The sequence below is a fragment of the Pteropus alecto genome, unplaced genomic scaffold (assembly GCF_000325575.1).
Source record: "Pteropus alecto unplaced genomic scaffold, ASM32557v1 scaffold359, whole genome shotgun sequence".
In the NCBI taxonomy this organism is placed as follows: Eukaryota; Metazoa; Chordata; class Mammalia; order Chiroptera; family Pteropodidae; genus Pteropus; species Pteropus alecto.
This window is the reverse complement of record NW_006443119.1, coordinates 1,215,645-1,233,315: the sequence shown is the minus strand read 5'-3', so window position 1 is coordinate 1,233,315 and position 17,671 is coordinate 1,215,645. Positions and strand designations below refer to the sequence as shown.

The 17,671-nt window shown below is 35.9% G+C and overlaps 1 protein-coding gene and 1 pseudogene across 1 annotated transcript; one reads left to right on the top strand and one right to left on the bottom strand.

The window, feature by feature from the left end:
* Positions 1-489: 489 nt before the first annotated feature.
* ELK4 (ELK4, ETS transcription factor) lies at positions 490-13,366 on the bottom strand. The gene is made up of 4 exons (XM_006922850.3): positions 13,122-13,366; positions 11,157-12,026; positions 10,224-10,340; positions 490-8,532 (listed from the first exon to the last, which is right to left on the bottom strand). The coding sequence occupies exons 1-4, from the start codon at positions 13,326-13,328 to the stop codon at positions 8,434-8,436; spliced, it is 1,293 nt and encodes a 430-aa protein (XP_006922912.1). The 5' UTR covers positions 13,329-13,366; the 3' UTR covers positions 490-8,433.
* A 4,165-nt stretch (positions 13,367-17,531) lies between these two features.
* LOC112471846 lies at positions 17,532-17,650 on the top strand (annotated as a pseudogene).
* The last annotated feature ends 21 nt before the right edge of the window (positions 17,651-17,671 follow it).

Sequence of the window (17,671 nt, the reverse complement as noted above, 5' to 3'; positions counted from 1 at the left end):
ATAGATTCAGTTCTTAAAAGGCCTAACTTCATCTGCTAAATGAACTGAAGTCTCCATGTTCTTACCTCAAAAACTACAGGAAGAAATGGGGCCCAGAGCAGAAATAAGCAAAAGTTGCTTTTCGCAAGGGTGAGAATAAAAAAATCTAATTAAATTTTTAAAAACTTTTTAAAACTGTAAATAAAACTGAAAAGTAAAATAAAATTTCACATGGTGAATAATTTTTCTAGCCAGTCAGTTCTCTTTTAATTCCTTTTTATATCAATAATCATTTTACAGTCTCCCTTTTTCACCATCTATCCTATCTCAGGCTTTAAATATTTAATGCAGACACACACTAAATAGTTAAAGGCCAAGTTTTAACGATAACTATTGGGAAAACCGAACTCTTTCTATACCCACACTGAGCACGGATGAAAATAAAATACACAGGGACTACCTCAATAGGTGTGTGAGGGGGGAAAAAAAATGAACAATCAACTCAGAAAGTCATTTTGTTAAAAATATTTATTTAAAAAAATACAATTGTTGTCTGTATCTAGTTGCACATATATCCATTAACATATCTATATAATTATGGACTTTAATAAATTTGCTACAGTGCTTTCTTGAAGCCAGCTTGCCATTATACAAAGCAAATTCCTGTCAGTTCTTACATAAAAGTTTTTTTAATGTATCATCTTTCTAATAAGATGCATATTCACCATTACAGAATTTAACAAAATTTTTGCATAAAACTTGAAGCGATAGAAAAAATAATCACCTGATTGTTTATTCAGAGCAACCCCTTACCATGTCTAGAGACGCACTGAGTATCAGCTACGTTTTTTTCTTTGAAAAGCGGTGTATTTTAAAACCCTCGAAGTGCTGGCGCGTCCTCACCCTCACCCACCTAAATGCGGTGCAAAGTTTCTTTGCTGAAATATAAATAGAATTCAAGATTCTAGCTACAGTGGTCCTGGTCAGCCTTAAAACAACATCCCTTTGTTTCTCAACAGATGAAGTCAGACTGCTTAGCTAGAAAATATGGCAGTTTCTCTTAGTTACATCAACAATTAATGTGGTTTTAATAAATGTTAGCCATCACCATCATTTTGATTGTTTTAGGAAAAAGAAGAAAAGAAGTGATTTTAATACTTTGAAAGTCTCCCTAATGTAAATTACACTGAAAGTAAGACAAGTTAATAATGATGCTTTAACAGTTATTCATTCCTTTGGGTAGGTATGCACTTGTATTTTACATATAAGTATTCTATTTATACAGAAGTGGTGGATATCGGATATTATGATAGACTTCAATAAAATAAACAAGAGAGGAAATTAAAAAAAAAGAAGTAACTGTCTTCTCAGTTGAGTTGATCTATGCTTAAGGAAAGCACCCTGGCAAGTCCTTATCACCACACATCCCAAACTAGGACGCCGACACAGAAGAATACACCTTTCCTGTGTTAACACCACAGAAGACATAGGCTTCTCTTCTGAATTATAGGCGTGGATGAAAATTAAGTTTATTATTTAAAATCATTTAATATTCAAGTGATAGCCATACTTGAAGATTCAGTAGGGCTCACAGAAAATTATCAGTTTGTTCTTCAAAATACACTTTTTATTTTTAGTCAACTTGATTATTTGGTGAATAAAGGGCATAATTCTAAAAAACAAATTTTAGTCAAAAATTTTACTTGCCTCAAACCAAAGCTAACCAATGGCAAAATGTCTGGACTGAGTTTCGTATTTCATATTCCCTGCCCACAAAGATAAACAAAACTGCTAGGAGATAAAAGTGAAGGAACAGGTATGACTGTGATTAGATTAGACTGAATGGCCAAACCGAATAAATAGGCCTCGAGTAATCAAAAACTAATTGCATTGATTTCTAGCTTTACATATATGCATCTTAGTTAATTTCACTGATACTGAGCAGGGAAATTCTTCAAATATGCTACTTTAACACAAAAGCAAGGAGTGTAATGTACATATAAAGACCATTGGTAATACTGCCCTCAAAAACAAAAAATATGAAATGTCTTAGAAGGGACTATGCCCTACACAACAGACAATAAGCAACAATGATTAAACAGAAAAGAAACTTAAAACTGGATAGTTTACAAAGTTGAGTGCAATCCATCAATTGCAAATTGTTAAAAGTCGTACATTTCTACAAAGCAGAATATTAAAGCTTGTAAATTATTTTAAAGCAACCTAGCCAAAAGAGCACGCCTTACAGAGCCTAGAAGAATGGCTCATTCCGTAATCCATTTACCCCTTTTCCACTCTTAAGTTCCAGAAAATATAAATGAGAAATAAACGTTACTTCCCTGACCCTCAATATCCATAAGTTGAAATTAAGCAAACAAAATAATCATTAAGTGCTTCCAGTTATTAAAAACAAAACAGTGCTAATAATGGTGCCCCCAAAAGTGCCAAGCGATTTAATACCAATATATGGCATTCCCACCCCCTGAACTCTAGGCATCCTTGAATGATTCCATTGGCTAGGGCTCTGGCCCAGCCACAGGACAACCCTCCTCTGCCTTACCCTGTCTAGAAGATCCCAGGCCTGTCCTAGCATGGCTCATAATCCTTGGAAGGGACAAGAACCAGAATGGGCCCTTATGAGATGGGAAACAAGGCAAAGTTGAGAAGAATATCCAGCCCGAGATACTCTGAGGTTTCTGCTAATGCTTATTGTGTACAGTTTAAAGAGATAAATTAGGCTATAATGCCAGAATTCCTCCACTATTATATCAATCCATGGTCAAATCTGTATTGCAGAAATATTTCTAATATAAACCTCCTCTCTGAGAAACTTAGAAACCAACGTAATAAGAGTTTTACACAAAAACAAAAGTAAATGTAGAAATTTTAAGAAAAGCCATCCTTATTTGCTAAATAATATATGAACATACGAGAACAGTTTAAGAAGACTTTGTTTACCATTTGTCACATAAAGCACTGTATTTTTAAAATGCTGGCAAGCAATTAGTCTTTAAGGCCTATGATTCTATATATGTTAAAAAAACAAATGTGCAAAGCATTAATTTTTAAAAAGTGGCAATTGCAAAGTGCAGCCAATTTCTTAAAAGTTTTATTATAAAATAGCCTAGGAGCCATCCTAGAGGATGAATAATATATGTTCCCTCTGAAAAACAGATTTACACACACGGAGACAATACATCAGTGTACACACACACACACACACACACACACACAATGTACTCAGCTAACTAATCAGAATGACTTGGAAAGAAATGCTCTAGTCTCCCAATAAAATATTAAAAATAAAATTTTAAATCTCGTAAAACTTCCTGATGTGCATTATACTCAAAGGATTAGGAGTTCAACAAATTTACTGTAATAATAAATGAATTTCCTTGGTAAAGGTTTCATTTTAAATGATGTCAACAACAGCTTGAATTTCTTCACTTACTCGAAATGCTCTGGATTTCCATCTTTCACAGTGGCGAAATGTGAACAGCAGAAATTGCTATTTTCTGGCAAGCTGTCAATCTATCACAATTTTTTTGTTTCAGAAAAGTAGCTTAAACAAACTAGCAGCTGCAAATGGAATATATATACTACATCAACAACTCACCTTTCAGATTTGCTCTGTTTACAGGTCAAAACATGACTTTTTACTAACAAGTTCCACCAAGTACGAGAAATGAAATCAAAACACCTTCTTTTCTTGCCTAATCCACTGCCACCCACAAGAATTCTAGATTCTGAGATTAAAACACTGACTTCAGTAAGCAGAGTTCTGATGACTTAAGAAGAGTAACAAGGCACCTTGTTTTCAGGCTTTACACCAGCAGCATTGAAAACAACAAAACATGTACTTGTTCACCCAAAACCAAGAAGGTAATTGACAAAATACTTTCCATAGAACCCATTCTCTAGTCTGAGTACCTGCTAAAGAAATACAGCTATGGTTAACCTCCATTTCAATACTATAGATTAAGCAATTAATTCTCAATTCCCTTTTAGAAATAATATATTGTCATACCCTCAGGTAACAGACTACATACATCATGGGTATTTTTTTTAACTTTCCTGTTGGTTTGGTAATTCTTCAGAGCTCCGGGTTTCTGCACAAAGAGACCTGTCTGTACTTGTCTCCACCCTCATTTACACAACTAAGAATGGCACCTCAGCACAATCCCAGATTTCTGGCATAAATAAATAAAATATACGTACTAAATGAAGTGATAAACAGAACAGACCCATTAAGAAAAGCATTTCTTCAGATGTTGAAATGTTACAAAAAAATAATAATAAACTTACTAATGAAGCAAGAAAGTGGAGGTTGTTATGTATTTCAGCATAAAGCAACTTGAAATAATTCTGATTTTGTTGGTAACATAACATTAATAAGGCCAAATGAAGATTGTAAGCAGACTAGTAAAGTAAAAGTACATTATAAAATCATATCTATAATATCAAAAGAAAAGAGACAACAGCCTGTCAAAAACGATATGCATGAAGCTCTGGAAAACATCTGGTAATGGGTGACTTGGCAACTTATAAAAAAGAATATGAAATTTCAGAAAGGTCTGAAAAGGTCTCCTGAGAAAGTCTCCTGAAAAATTCGAAATCTCTTCTAGAGATTTTGCATGAAAATCAGATCAAATGTGTAAAGGATCTCTCCATATAGCACAACAAAAGCATCCACATTTTTTTTCAAGATTAGACTGAGAACCAACCTCCTGAGTCAGCGGTCTTTAGAGTGCGTGCTGCCCGACGGTGCACAAGACAACCTACTGGCCACAGAAAGAAAATGTCAGAACTTCTACTCAAGATTTACTCTTTATGCCATCGTATTTCTATTTTTGTGCATGTCGTATAAATGCACATATCACTTTAGTATTACGGTATATAACTTAAAATATATACATGGATTTGCAAGTAGGGAATTTGTGTTCAAAAACTTTTACTGACCAAGGTGTATGTTCAAAAAGATTGGAGACTGTTTTCCTGAAATGTCAATGAATGTCTCTAACATGCCTAAATTGACTAGAACTGTCTTTTAGAACTTTAGAACCATAACACAAATTCTGAGACCAGGATGAAACGATGTCGTTAGACTGAACATCATGCCATGCCGGATGCGAACGGAACTGAAGTGATACTATCAACGGCCTGCAATTACAGCTCCAGAATTCCAACACTCTGATTTATTCTTCCCTCTAAGCCTAACTGACACATAGTATGGAGAAAACTAGAAAATGTGCCAGGTAAATAGATTCGACAACCAGTCTTGCCTTTTTGATCTCTAATATAGCATGCAAATCTTCAAGGAATTCTTCCAGTTTTTTTTTTTTTTTTTAAATCCAGTACTCTTTTACTACATAGGCTCATGGACATACTTTCTTCGTCAAAATATGAAAAAAAAATTACACCTATTTTGTAACCATCAAAATGTGGAAAAATTAAACCTATACTTTAACTCTAAAAAGCTTAATATTGAGGGTTTCTAGATTCGTCCATCATGTATGTATATTTTTTTAAATCAGTGGAAGTTTCTACGTTTGTTTGAATACACAAAATATGCCAGGAGGAATATTACATCACAAAAGCACTGTGACAGACCATGAAAAAAAAGATTATTCAAGTCAGACATGTAATTTTAATTCTGTATTTTTAAAAATCATTATATGAACAAGAAAAAAATATTTTAGAAATTATGTGGCAGTTAGGGAGGCAACTCACCCTAGAGTGGAATAAATGCAGGGGTCTGCTGGCTGTGGGTACCGCTGTATACCAACTGTGCCCATCCTTTCTCAACTCCAAGGTCATTGTGGCTTAAAATCAGCCACAGGGGGAGTATTTCACATCATGGAAATCAGCAAACGCTACCATGTAAGGGCTTTTTTCCCCTGCAGAGAGGTGGTAGTAACATTTTCCACCATATGACTGAGCAGAAATAGATAGAAAGCTAAGATAATCTCAGATGTCGCAAAAGCTCATTCACCCTGCTCCCCTTTCTTAACTTAGGCTACTTTTGCCCACCGGCATTCATCCTGGCAAAGTAATTAGTGACAGACACCAGCTACAACTACCAAATATAAGTCTCTCCAGTGAATAATGATCTCAAGTGGTATGTCACCTTTGGATGCTAAAAACTATGGGTACTCAAAAAAAATATGAAGCTGAGACTTTTCCAGGAAGGAGGTAGTTTACAAATAGAACGGTCTGCCTCATACAATTGGGCTAAGGTTGTAAACTTTCATTTAAAAAAGCACAAGGACGCACACAGAGAGACAGACAGACACAGACACACACACTTTTCTCAGATTAATTGATCTCAAAGAGAAAGTAGATCATCATCTCCCTCCTAAAGCCCACACCTCTCAGAAGCTTCCAGGATAGGTTTATAGACACGGGAGTCACTGAAACTTGTTCCTATGAAGTTGCTTTGACTGAATTTTAATGATGTCCTTGCTTTCCACGCACCCCTGTGCTAAGACAGTTAATTAGTAATGATATCATCTGGGAAAACAACCAATGGCTTTGCCTCCAAAAGAGAAAATATTTTTTGCACTTCCAAAAATTGTTTAAATCTAATTAAATCAAGCCATCGACATTTACTTATTTAATGTATAAAATGTTAATTAACCTAATAAAACTATTCCAAAGTGCTGTTGAGAGGTCTAATTTCAAACAGGCATGCAAACTAAATGGTTCGACATGGGAAGAAAGTCCAGTAAGTCTGTTCCGCATCACTACTGAACACTGTTTTCAACACTACTATTGCACGTCTCAGGAACAGATCCTTCAGCTGAGAACCACAGATGAAGTAGTAACAGGTCTCCAACACTACAAGTTCAAAGGCAGCTCCCTGAATATTTCCCTCAGCTACTACTAAACTAGCACAGGTATCTTATACTAGAGCTTCTCCACATTGCATATAAACACATTTAAAGTGAATGTTATATATCCGGAAGATGCTGGTTTTTATCAGTGCCATTTTGAACCCTCAAGTCTTTACTCCCTCATTCCACTTAGTTCATGTGATTCAGTTATAGGATTCAATTATATTTCTTGGGTTAAAAGACTAGTTTAATGGGCACGGTGGGGGGAGGGGGGGCGGGTAGTGGCCACATATACTCTAATCCTGGACTTTAAAGCCAAGTTTTTCAAAAGATCCCACTGCAATATTGGTATCAATTCAGTTTGGGGAACCAACAAAGCTGTCTGCACCTGGCATTGATTACCATATGGTAATATTTTATAAATTTGGAAATACTGAAGAAAAGGCCTAAATTTTTTACTACTAATATGAACAATCTAATCTCTATGTATGAGCATTTCCAAATGAACTCTGCTCCTCCCAAAGTATATAGAAAAATTCAAAGAAATAAGCACATTTTTAACTCCTAGGTTTGGAGGCTTCACTTCGCTTTTCACCTCCCTAATTACATCTTCAAAACTATCGTGACCTCTCACAACCTTAAATTTAAAAGAAGATAAATATATAGTAGAAAATGAACAGAAAAGCAAAGGGTCCTTCATGCTGGCTTTTTTCTAACTTGGAAAAGCCCCACATGTTGTTTCAAGTTATTTGACTGAATCTTTTACTCAAAGATGCCTCAAAATTTCAAAACCCAGGTTCATCCTCCTAAAAGCCATCATTTACCACACTGTATTCCATGGGTGTATAATCATACCTTCCACAGAGCAGCCGACATTGCTGTGCTAGATATGGAGTTCCTATATTCTCCCTGGCTTGTCCAAACACTGTCTTAAAGCCCACGTTTAAAAAGAGACTGTCCTAGGCTCTACTGACAGGTTCAGACAAGATCACATGTATGGCTGAGAGACCCACCTTGAATAAAAGTAAATAAGATACCTTTTTGCAGAATTGCTTACATATGTTAGAGTTCACAGCAAAATACAGTCTCCCCAATAGTACTGCTCAACCTTCTTATATATGACTGGGAACGATTCTTTTTCCTCCATTGCTTAAGCACAGCTCCCTTTTAGTTATTCAACAGTGAGTACTTAGTCCTAAAGAGATGGCCGATTTCATTTAACTAATATTTCTTTAAATAAAATACTCAAAGCGTCATTTTTTCTGGCCAAAAGGTCCCAATAAGGCAGAAGGAGTAACTTTGTTCTTAAGTGCTCTTGCAAAAAGCAGTTAGCTGCTAAACCCCACCAAAATTTTCTTTAACACAAAGCTTGAAATACTTTCAAAAAAAGAAGGAAAAAGATGGGAGTGGAGTTTGGACTCCAATTAAGGCATTTTTATACACAGTCCAACTTGAATCTTATTCAAAGGGAATCTTAAAAAGGCATTTGAATGGGGAATGGCAAAAATCACAACAGTCTATTATCAGCATCATGGAACTATCAATCGCTCACTTCAAATGTAATCATGTTGTATATCTCTGTTTCTTTATTCCTTGGCTCTCTCGTTCCACAGTGCATAGGTTATGTTTTCTGCAGATCTGGGGAAAATGGGCCAGGGGTGGAAGGTCCATCCAGGCTAGAAAGAGTGAATGGCCCATGACTGTTCAAAACAGAAGGAAACTAAGAAAGAAAATAAAACACGTTATCATCCTTTTATTCAATCCCGATGTTCACTTTCTGTCCCTACTATGTTCCCCACAGAAGAACATGACAGCTGCCTGCAGTGGCTCACAGGACAAAGGCAGTAACTGTTTATCATGAAAGAATATGATTTTATAAAAAAACTTTAAAGAATGTTAAATATTAACACTCTCCAGCCTACCTTGATAGAATACAAAGAACAAATCTATACCTTCCCTCATATCCTAAGGTACAGAGGATTACATTTAACTTCAAAAGAATGTTTTAGAAAGTTCAGTAAATGACAACATGCACTTTAGTCAATTATAAAGCAAATCACAGACTGTCAAAAAGAGGTCCAGAAAGAGAGACCCATGTATTAACTCAATTTATAACTGGTGCAAATAGTTATATGGTGTTCAGCCCAGAAAACTACTCCTCCATCATGCGTTTTGAGACCAATTCTATAGGGAGATGCCAGGCTGAAGCAACCTGAGCACTACAACTTTGCTTCAGGTCTCAGATCGCTCTGTAACTCAATTATCGGTTTGTGAGAGGCAAAGAAAAATGTAAAAATGAAATATGGAAGATTCTCAACACTCTATTCAATAATTTAAAACTTATTGCAACAAAAAAATGCATAAGTAGAAAAATTTTTAATTTTCTTTTCTCTTACCATTTCATTTCCAAAAGAACAAATGAAAAGTTAAATTTAAAAAATATAAGAAAATCTTCCAGGGAGTCATCCTAAATAAGTGAATGAATCAACCTTAAGAAAGCCTACAAGTTATAAAAAGTCTAGATGTTTCAGGCAGAATACTAGTTAAAAGATGTAAAACTTTTCCTAAGATCTTGGTTAAGACATAACACAATATTCATTTTTTAAAATACATTTTAAATGTTTGTAAGTATCAATTCTGAGTGAGGAGGAAATGGAAGTACTTGATGTACTATTCTCAAGAGTTTTCTCTACTTTTTTTAATCCTCGAAAGTGGAAATACCCTCTATATATGTACACACATATACGTATATATGTGTTTATATGAATACATATGTGCATATATTCCTAAAAAAATGAGTTTAAAATGACAAAAAAATTGGGTGGACTCAGAAACTACTACAGTATTGAGCAATTCTTGCTCTAACTCAAATGTATGTAATGGTCAGCAATGAAAAGGAAACTTGGCTGTGAATGTTTATCTGAGCTGTTTGCTGGCTAGGAAATTATCACTTAGAAATTCAAAAACAATTACCAGATGGGAGGGGCTTGGGGGGGGTCAGTGAAAAAGGGGGAAGGGATTAAGAAGTACAAATTGGTAGTTAAAAAACAGTGAGAGATATAAATAAAGGACGGCATGGGGAATATAGTCAATAATGTTGTAATTACTTTGTATAGTGTCAGATGGGTGCTGGATTTATTGGGGTGATCACTTCATGAGTTATACAGATGTCTAGTCACTATGCTATATACCTGAAACTAATATAATATTGTATTTCAACTATAATTGAAAAATAAGAAATATTATTTTGAAAAAATAAAATATTTAAACTGTTTAAAAAAATCGAAAAACTAAATAGTCATTAAATAGAAGTTTTATAATGATTTAACTGAAGAGTGGGATGCTGCCTTTTTGCCTCTTTCTTCACTTACCATCCCCCCCTTATAAGAGACAGGCTTTTAGGCCATTTACCTGGAAAAGTGTGTTAGCACCTTGCAGCCTGGCTGGACTGAGGGGAGCAACAGGGCTGAGAGTGCTCCAGAAGTGGATACTGGAGAGCAAGGGGCTCGGAGTCAGTAAGATGGGTGTCTGCAATACACAAAGCAAAAAAAAAAATCGCTAACGAATGAGGATTACGTTTGATCCTTGTAATGATACACAACCCTGAACCCAAGTATTGTCCTATTCACCACTCCGAAGCTCTCCCAGTCTGAAATTTTATCGTGATGAAAAACTCAGAAATTATTTTACAACTTAAGAAAGATAAAGGCTGTTCAACTATCTTAATAAATGTTTCACTGAAAAAAAAGAGATAAAGATCAAAATATTTTTTAACCTGTCTCTTGTAGGGTCTTTCCCAAATAGAAAAATCAATCTGAATTCAGGTACGGAGAAATAAAGGATAACTGAGTCAACAAACATATCTTTTCTTATTAATGAGAATATTTGTAAGTAATCTATCCATTTAGATGTTATGTTTAAGCAAGTTAAGAAATCTATGGTAACTACAGAAACTTATTACTCAACATTAACCATTCCTTTGTCTTAAGGTTCTCAGGATGAACTGTTTCTTAACTTGAGATTAGCACTGTTTTTTTAACAAGATATCAACCAGTTTTATAAGACCAAGAAAAAAAAGAGAGAATACTTATTTTCTTTAGAAGAAAACAGAAAAAACAAAATACATATTTACTTGTAGAACAACGACTTTTTTAAACACAACCCCAAACCTTTTTTGACTATCCTAATTGAGGAGGAAATGGGTTACTTTCATGGGGTCATATATAAACCTTTCTAAGATGAACCTAAGTAGCAGAATGAAACTTGAGGTTATAAATTCTGGATCTGTTTTAAAAGGCGAGTAAATGCAAACAATGGTGGCACTAAAAAGAAAGAAAGAGTTACCTGTGAAAAAAGTGCTGGCGTAAGAGAAGCTGTCGGGAGAGAGGGGCTCAATATTCCCAGTGGGCTTGGGTCACTGCCTGTGATCACGAGGGTGGGTGCCAGCTCTAACCCTTTGGGTTTCTTGGATCTGGATGAATTATTTGTTTTGTCCTTTTCTGGCAAAGCTGAGTCCTGGTCTTTAGGCTCCAGTGACAAGTTTTCCGGCAGTTCCATTGGCTGAGAAGCCACAGAATCGATGTCTGTGTCGATGTCTGGGTTGGAACTCAGCGGTGGTGAAGGTGTTCTAGGAGGCTCCTGCAAGGAAGGGGACACAGACGGAACAGGTGTGGCAGTAAAAGCGGGAGCTACGCTGGAGGCAGAGATTGGGGCTTCCAGAGCAGGCGGTTTGGGGGAAGCCAAAGTCTCCAATGCTTGGATAGTTTCCTCCGAAGATGGTGAAATACTTGGGCCGGTTGAAATGGTGGCACCAAGAGATTCACCTAGCGGCTTTTTAGAAGGTGTTGTTACAAATTTAATGACAGAAGGTGTTGGCTCCTGAGATTTTTTCTCTGCCAATTTCTCAGCTGGATTCTCAATCTTTATAGATTTGAACAGCTTCCTATTGGAAGAGTTCAAAGAGTTGAGAGTAAATGAAGAATATAAGCCAGAGTGTATGTAGTCGTTGCGGCTAGAGGTCTTGGCACCAGGCTGAGGCGGTTTCTCCTTCCCTCCATTCTCCACATCCTTGGAGCCACTGCTGACTTCGCTGAAGCTTAGGGCTTCACAGTCTCCCTCAATCCTGCCCACCGTCATTGGGTCCATGTTCAAGATCTCTGGGTAAGAGACAAACTTGTACACAAACTTCTGACCATTCACTTTTTTTATGATATTCTGTAGATAAATAAAATAAGCATTCTTATACTTTCTTATACTATTACCTCCCATAGCTCATGAAAAAGCTCACCTAATGACATTCTCTATTTGACAAGCAATTTATTTAAAAGCTTCAAAATCATCTAAATTATCTAACCATACCAACACAGTTCCTACTATTATGGAGCATGAGTTAAAATCATTTACATGTCTTACTAACAACTGAACTAATATGTTCCATTGATGCTGAAAGACTTTAATTGCTTAATACTCACAACCAGATATCTGTGTTAAGTCAAAAATCGCTGATCTGCAATCTCAAATAATTTCAAAGGTACAAGTCATACACATCCCAAGTAAGCAAAAAGGAATTTAGAACGTTACTTCTAAGGTTCCTACTTCCTTCAGAAACATGAGGGGAGTTGTTGCTCACCTCACGTCTCCACACAGGAAAGGTGATAAGATCAACAACTTAACGGTGAGAAAAATTAAGATCTCCACTTCTCATTCCAATGCTATCCATTTGAGCCATTTATTTTACCTCAGTGCTCACACATATTCGAAATAACAAGAAATTAAAATTTTTTAACTAAGAAATCAACTCTGTATTAATAGGTATGCTTTAAGGTATCAATGTGTGTTCTTTGGATTAAACTAAAATGTAAAAGTCAAGTGAAAATAACAAGTATATACGACAATTTTTCAAGTAAATTATGATTTACATAATATTTATCCCCAAGAATCTCAAATTTCCTTTTCTTTATTCCAATCCTATACTCACTTTCTCTTTAAAGACAACTTCAATTTGGAATAAAATATGTGTAATGGGAATGGGGTACTGAAGAAGAGTTTGCAGAAATACAGCTGAAACATTTCCATTTTTCATCCTAACCTTAAACTGCTGAAGCTATAAAAAAATTAGATTAAAATAAACCAGGATAGTGATAATTTCACAATGTAAACAAATACTGAATCATTGCCTAAATATATACCTAAAACTAATGTTATATTTCAATTATACCTCAATTTAAAAATTAAATAAATAAACCAGGACATTGCAGCTAACACCCTACCAGAAGGAACACGTCTTGTTCTGAAGTGTATGTGTGTTACCTTTACATAATAGTATCTGAGTGCTCGGCTGAGTTTGTCGTAGTTCATATTAGGCTTGTTCTTTCGAATTCCCCAGAGACGAGCCACCTCTTCTGCCTGCAAAAGCTTGAACTCCCCATTGTTAGAGGTCCAGCAGATCATGTGCTTGTGCTGAGGCTCCTGTAAGAGCTGGAGGAGGAACTGCCACAGGGTAATAGCACTGTCCATAGCAATGAGCTGAAAGAGGCATACGGATAAGAGAGACAATAATATTAACAGTCAACGCCTCGAGAACGCTCTATATCAGGCACTGTTTTAAGCGCTCTAAATCTATTACTTCATTTCATCCCCACAACGATCTTATAAGACAGATATTATTGCAGCCTCATTTTATATATGAAAAAACTGACTCATAAAAGAGTTAAGTAATTTGTCTGATGTCACACAAGTAAATGGTGGAGCTGGAATTTAAACGCAGACAATCAGATCCATAGTCCAAACTCTCAAGCATGCCGCACTGCTTAAGAAAAGTCCTGCTGGGAGATACAGCTAGTCCATAAATTATAGGAGCACCTTGATGATTGCCAATCACTAGAGTATCACTGTTATTAAATATATCTTACAAACTCACTGTCATATTCCTTGAGGAGACCACCATTTCAGCATCTATCTATATCGATCCAGTTGGTTTATTTGCCAAGATGTATGTGTGTGTGCCTCAGTGTGGCCTGGGGTGGGGTGGGGAGTAAGTGGGAGAGGTATGGTATAATCAATCTACTTTTGCCCTGCTGGTATTTCTCCATCAAATAATTTCTATTATCATAAATATAATTTAAATGTAAATTAGCAGCACTAAAATGTGGCAAACATTCCGATTTAATTTACAAGTTCTGTCACATTTCTGTCCATAGGGATCCATTTGCATACATCCTCCTTTAATTTGATTAGCAACCTTTCTTTGATAACAAGACATGAACTGAAAAATCCTTCAACAGCCCAAGTTTTAGTATCTCCCTGTTTAGGTCGGAGTTTCTCAATGATTGACATTCTGGGCCAGATAATTCTTTGTTCCTGGAGACTGTCCTGTGCATTGTAGTTTGTTTAACAGCATCCCTGGCCTCTACCTACTAGATGCCAGTAGCACCTCCAGCTCAACTGTGACAATCAAAAATGTCTCCAGACATTGCCAAATGTTCTTCCTGGGGACAAAATCGTCCCAGTTGATAACCACTGGATTAGGTAATGGAGCAGCAAGGAAATGCTCTCACAGTTATTTTCCTCATAAAATTTCAAAACACTTCGTTTAACAGGAAGAATTCTTTAGGGCAGAAACTGGCCAAATACAAAAAGCACTAAGAAGCCTATAACTGAACTATATCCACACAAAAACAAAAAGAACCTTCCTTTTCTTTTTTAAGTCTAGGAATGAGATCTTAATGGATCAGAACAGGACTTGAAAACAATTAAATCGATTCCATTAAAATACTGCAAAAACAAGTAAATTGGGCTACATCAAAATTTAAAATTTCTGCGCTGCAAACAATTAACATCAAGTAAAAAGGCGATCCTTAGAATAAGAAAAAATATTTTCAAATCATAAAGGACTTGTATCAAAAAAATATAAAGAACTCTTACAATTAAAAAAAAAAATAGGCAAAAGATTTGAAAAAACATTTCCCTAAAAGAGATACAAATGGCCAATAAGCACATGAAAAGATGCTCGACATCATTAGTTATTAGGGAAATGAAAATGACAACCACCTCAGATACCACTTCACACCTACTAGGATGCCTATAATCAAAAAGACAGATCATAACAAGTGTCGGTGAGGTTTGAGAGAAAGTGAAACCCTCATACATTGCTGGTGGGAGTATAAAATGGTAGAGCCACTTCGGAAAACAATTTTGACAGTTCCTCAAAATACTAAATAGAGAGTTACCATACGACTCAGCAATTCTACTCCTAGGTACACACCAAAGAGAAATGAAAATATATGTCCACACAAACATCTGTACAGGAATGTTCACAACAGCATTACTCATAATATCTAAAAAGTAGAAACAACACAAATGTCCAATTGAAGAATAGATAAATACAACATGGTAAAACCGTAAAGTGGAATATTATTCAGCCAGAAAAAGGAATGAAGTATGGATATATGCTACAACATGGATGAACCTGGAAAACACGCTAGGTGAAAGAAGCCAGACACGGAAAGCCACATACTGTACGGTTCCATTTAATTAGTAGTTGCTTAGGGATGGGGGATGGATGATAAGAAAAATGGGAGTGACTGCTAACAGAGTGATAAAATATTCTAAACTTAGATGTGGTAGTGGTTACATAACTCTGTGCATATACTTAAAACCATTTAATTGTACATTTTAAACAGGTGAAATTTATGGTACATGAATTTTATCTCAATAAAGACGTTAAAAACAAACTAACACTATAAGCATTACAAAAGTTAGGCCTGAGAAGCTTAATTCTAATAAGGTATAACTCACAGAGGATGGATCCTTAAAGGTCACCTATATCCGATTCTAAAAAGGGAGAGATGAGGAACTGGGAAATATTTGGGTTTCTATAACTTTCCTGAGATACTCAAAATATCCTCCAATAATCTTCACAGTTACCACTTTGAAGCTGGTTATACAGAAATACCGTTGTCCAAAAGGAGAGATGGGAAAATAATAAAGAATAGAAAGGGGGAGATGCTTCCCAGTTAGCATTAATGGAAAAGCTGAGGCCATCAATCCAGCAAACTCTTCCATCACAGTTGCATACTCTGTTCATTAGAAAAACCACTTCCCTTGATGGACAGAAGCATTCACATCTCCAGCCGGTTGTAAAAAAGTATTACATATTAGTGATAATAATCTACAAACATCAAGTACTACTTTTGCGCTTAAATAACCAAATCCACTAGAATGTTTCTCATAGCCTCCCTTAAGCTAGGTTAAAATAGTGGTTTACATTATATTAAATCCATCTAGTATTGGGGGATGGAAGGTCCCCTCATTTCCCTGAGTTTACCAAAGAGGCCTTTCTTCTGGTGATGCTGGTTCATGCCAAGTTGCTGTTCAACATGTTTCCCACCTAAACAATTATTTGTTAGTCTAAACCTGTTAAAACTTCCCTCTAATAAATGTTAGCTTAAACAAAGCACTCACTCTCCACATTTCCAGACATAATCTTCATATCAAGAATGCTTATAGGGGTTGGGCTGTGTGTGAGAGAGGCGGGGAGGGAGAGGGTGAAGGAGAGGGAGAAGGGGAGAAAAACAGCAAAGAACCAGAATTTCAAGACTACTACAGATATGGTGCCTATAATTCCAATTGTTTTCGTAAAAATTCCCAAAACCAAATCTCAGAGTCTTAATAACTATCATGTAGATAAAGCCTGAGCCCTATAATGGCTATAAGCTATATACGCCAAGACAGAAAGGGATGTTCTTCAAGGTGCTGTGGGCTTAACTGCACCTTCCCCTCTGGTTATTAGAAGAGTGTGTGTACTGAATCAAATGCTGGTGAGCTGTTTGACACGTTAGGGCAGAATCTAACTGTTGTAGAAAATGCTGATGCTTCTTTTAGTACTTTACAGTGTGTCTGGAATAGAAGGTTGTTGAGAGTCAAAAAAAAAGGGCATTGTGGTTTTGGACTGAAGTACTGGAAAATAACTTTCTTTTGCAAAAAGCTAACAAAGACATAAAATGAACATCTTCAAAGGGTACTTTAAAAGGAATATTTTATTCATTTAATTTTGTTGTCAGGTTATTCTTTGAAAAGTTGGGGAACCACCAGGTAGTTAAGTTGAACATCTTTAGTTCCTAAAAGCATGCTATTAACATGAAATTCAATGATTTCCTGAGCCACTAAAGAAAACTAAAGGAAATATATTCCAAGATAGTAAAAATTACAAAGGCGAAGTGAAGTCAAAAAATACACTTTTATTCTAGCTACCCATCAAACTATTTTCCTTCTCACGAAAATCTCGAGTTTTCTACAATTACAGTTTCAAAAGTTGTTTTCGTTTTTTAAGTATAATGAGGAAGGAAAATATCCTATCCAGTTGAAGGAATCCGACTGAGGGGTTAAATGGTGAAAACTATTGATTCTACCTTAAAACTTCAAAAATAGTACTTTAAACCCTGTGCTAAACTGAAAGAGGGAGCATGTTGAAATAACTTATTAGGAAAAGGAAGTCTCTATTAAATGAAAACTTTTCCACCTAAATATGTTTGTAATACACATAGTCCAGTTGCTGTGGTGACCATAGCCCAACTTTTTTTCAGAAACAGTAGCTAAGACCCAAAAAAAATAAATGTCTCCAAATTCAGCGAGCTGCTTAAATAAAACAAAAGCAAATTATGAAACGTATCAAGACTAGTCTTGAATTAAAAATCATCATCATCAAAAAGTAACCAGGTAGTCTACCACCATGCAACCCTGAACGCGCCTGATCTCGTCTGATCTCAGAAGCTAAGCAGGGTCGGGCCTGGTTAGTGCTTGGATGGGAGACCACCTAGGAAGACCAGGTGCTGTAGGCGGTAAGGAAAAAATAAAGTAAC

What these genes read in the sequence shown, in the direction of transcription:
- ELK4 (XM_006922850.3), bottom strand. Translation starts at nt 13,328, where the DNA reads ATGGACAGTGCTATTACCCTGTGGCAGTTCCTCCTCCAGCTCTTACAG. An exon ending in TCAGATACTATTATGTAAAG is followed by an intron (nt 12,027 to 13,121) that starts GTAACACACATA and finishes ATTTATCTACAG; the next exon opens with AATATCATAAAAAAAGTGAA. An exon ending in GTGCTAACACACTTTTCCAG is followed by an intron (nt 8,533 to 10,223) that starts GTAAATGGCCTA and finishes TTTCTTTCTTAG; the next exon opens with TTTCCTTCTGTTTTGAACAG.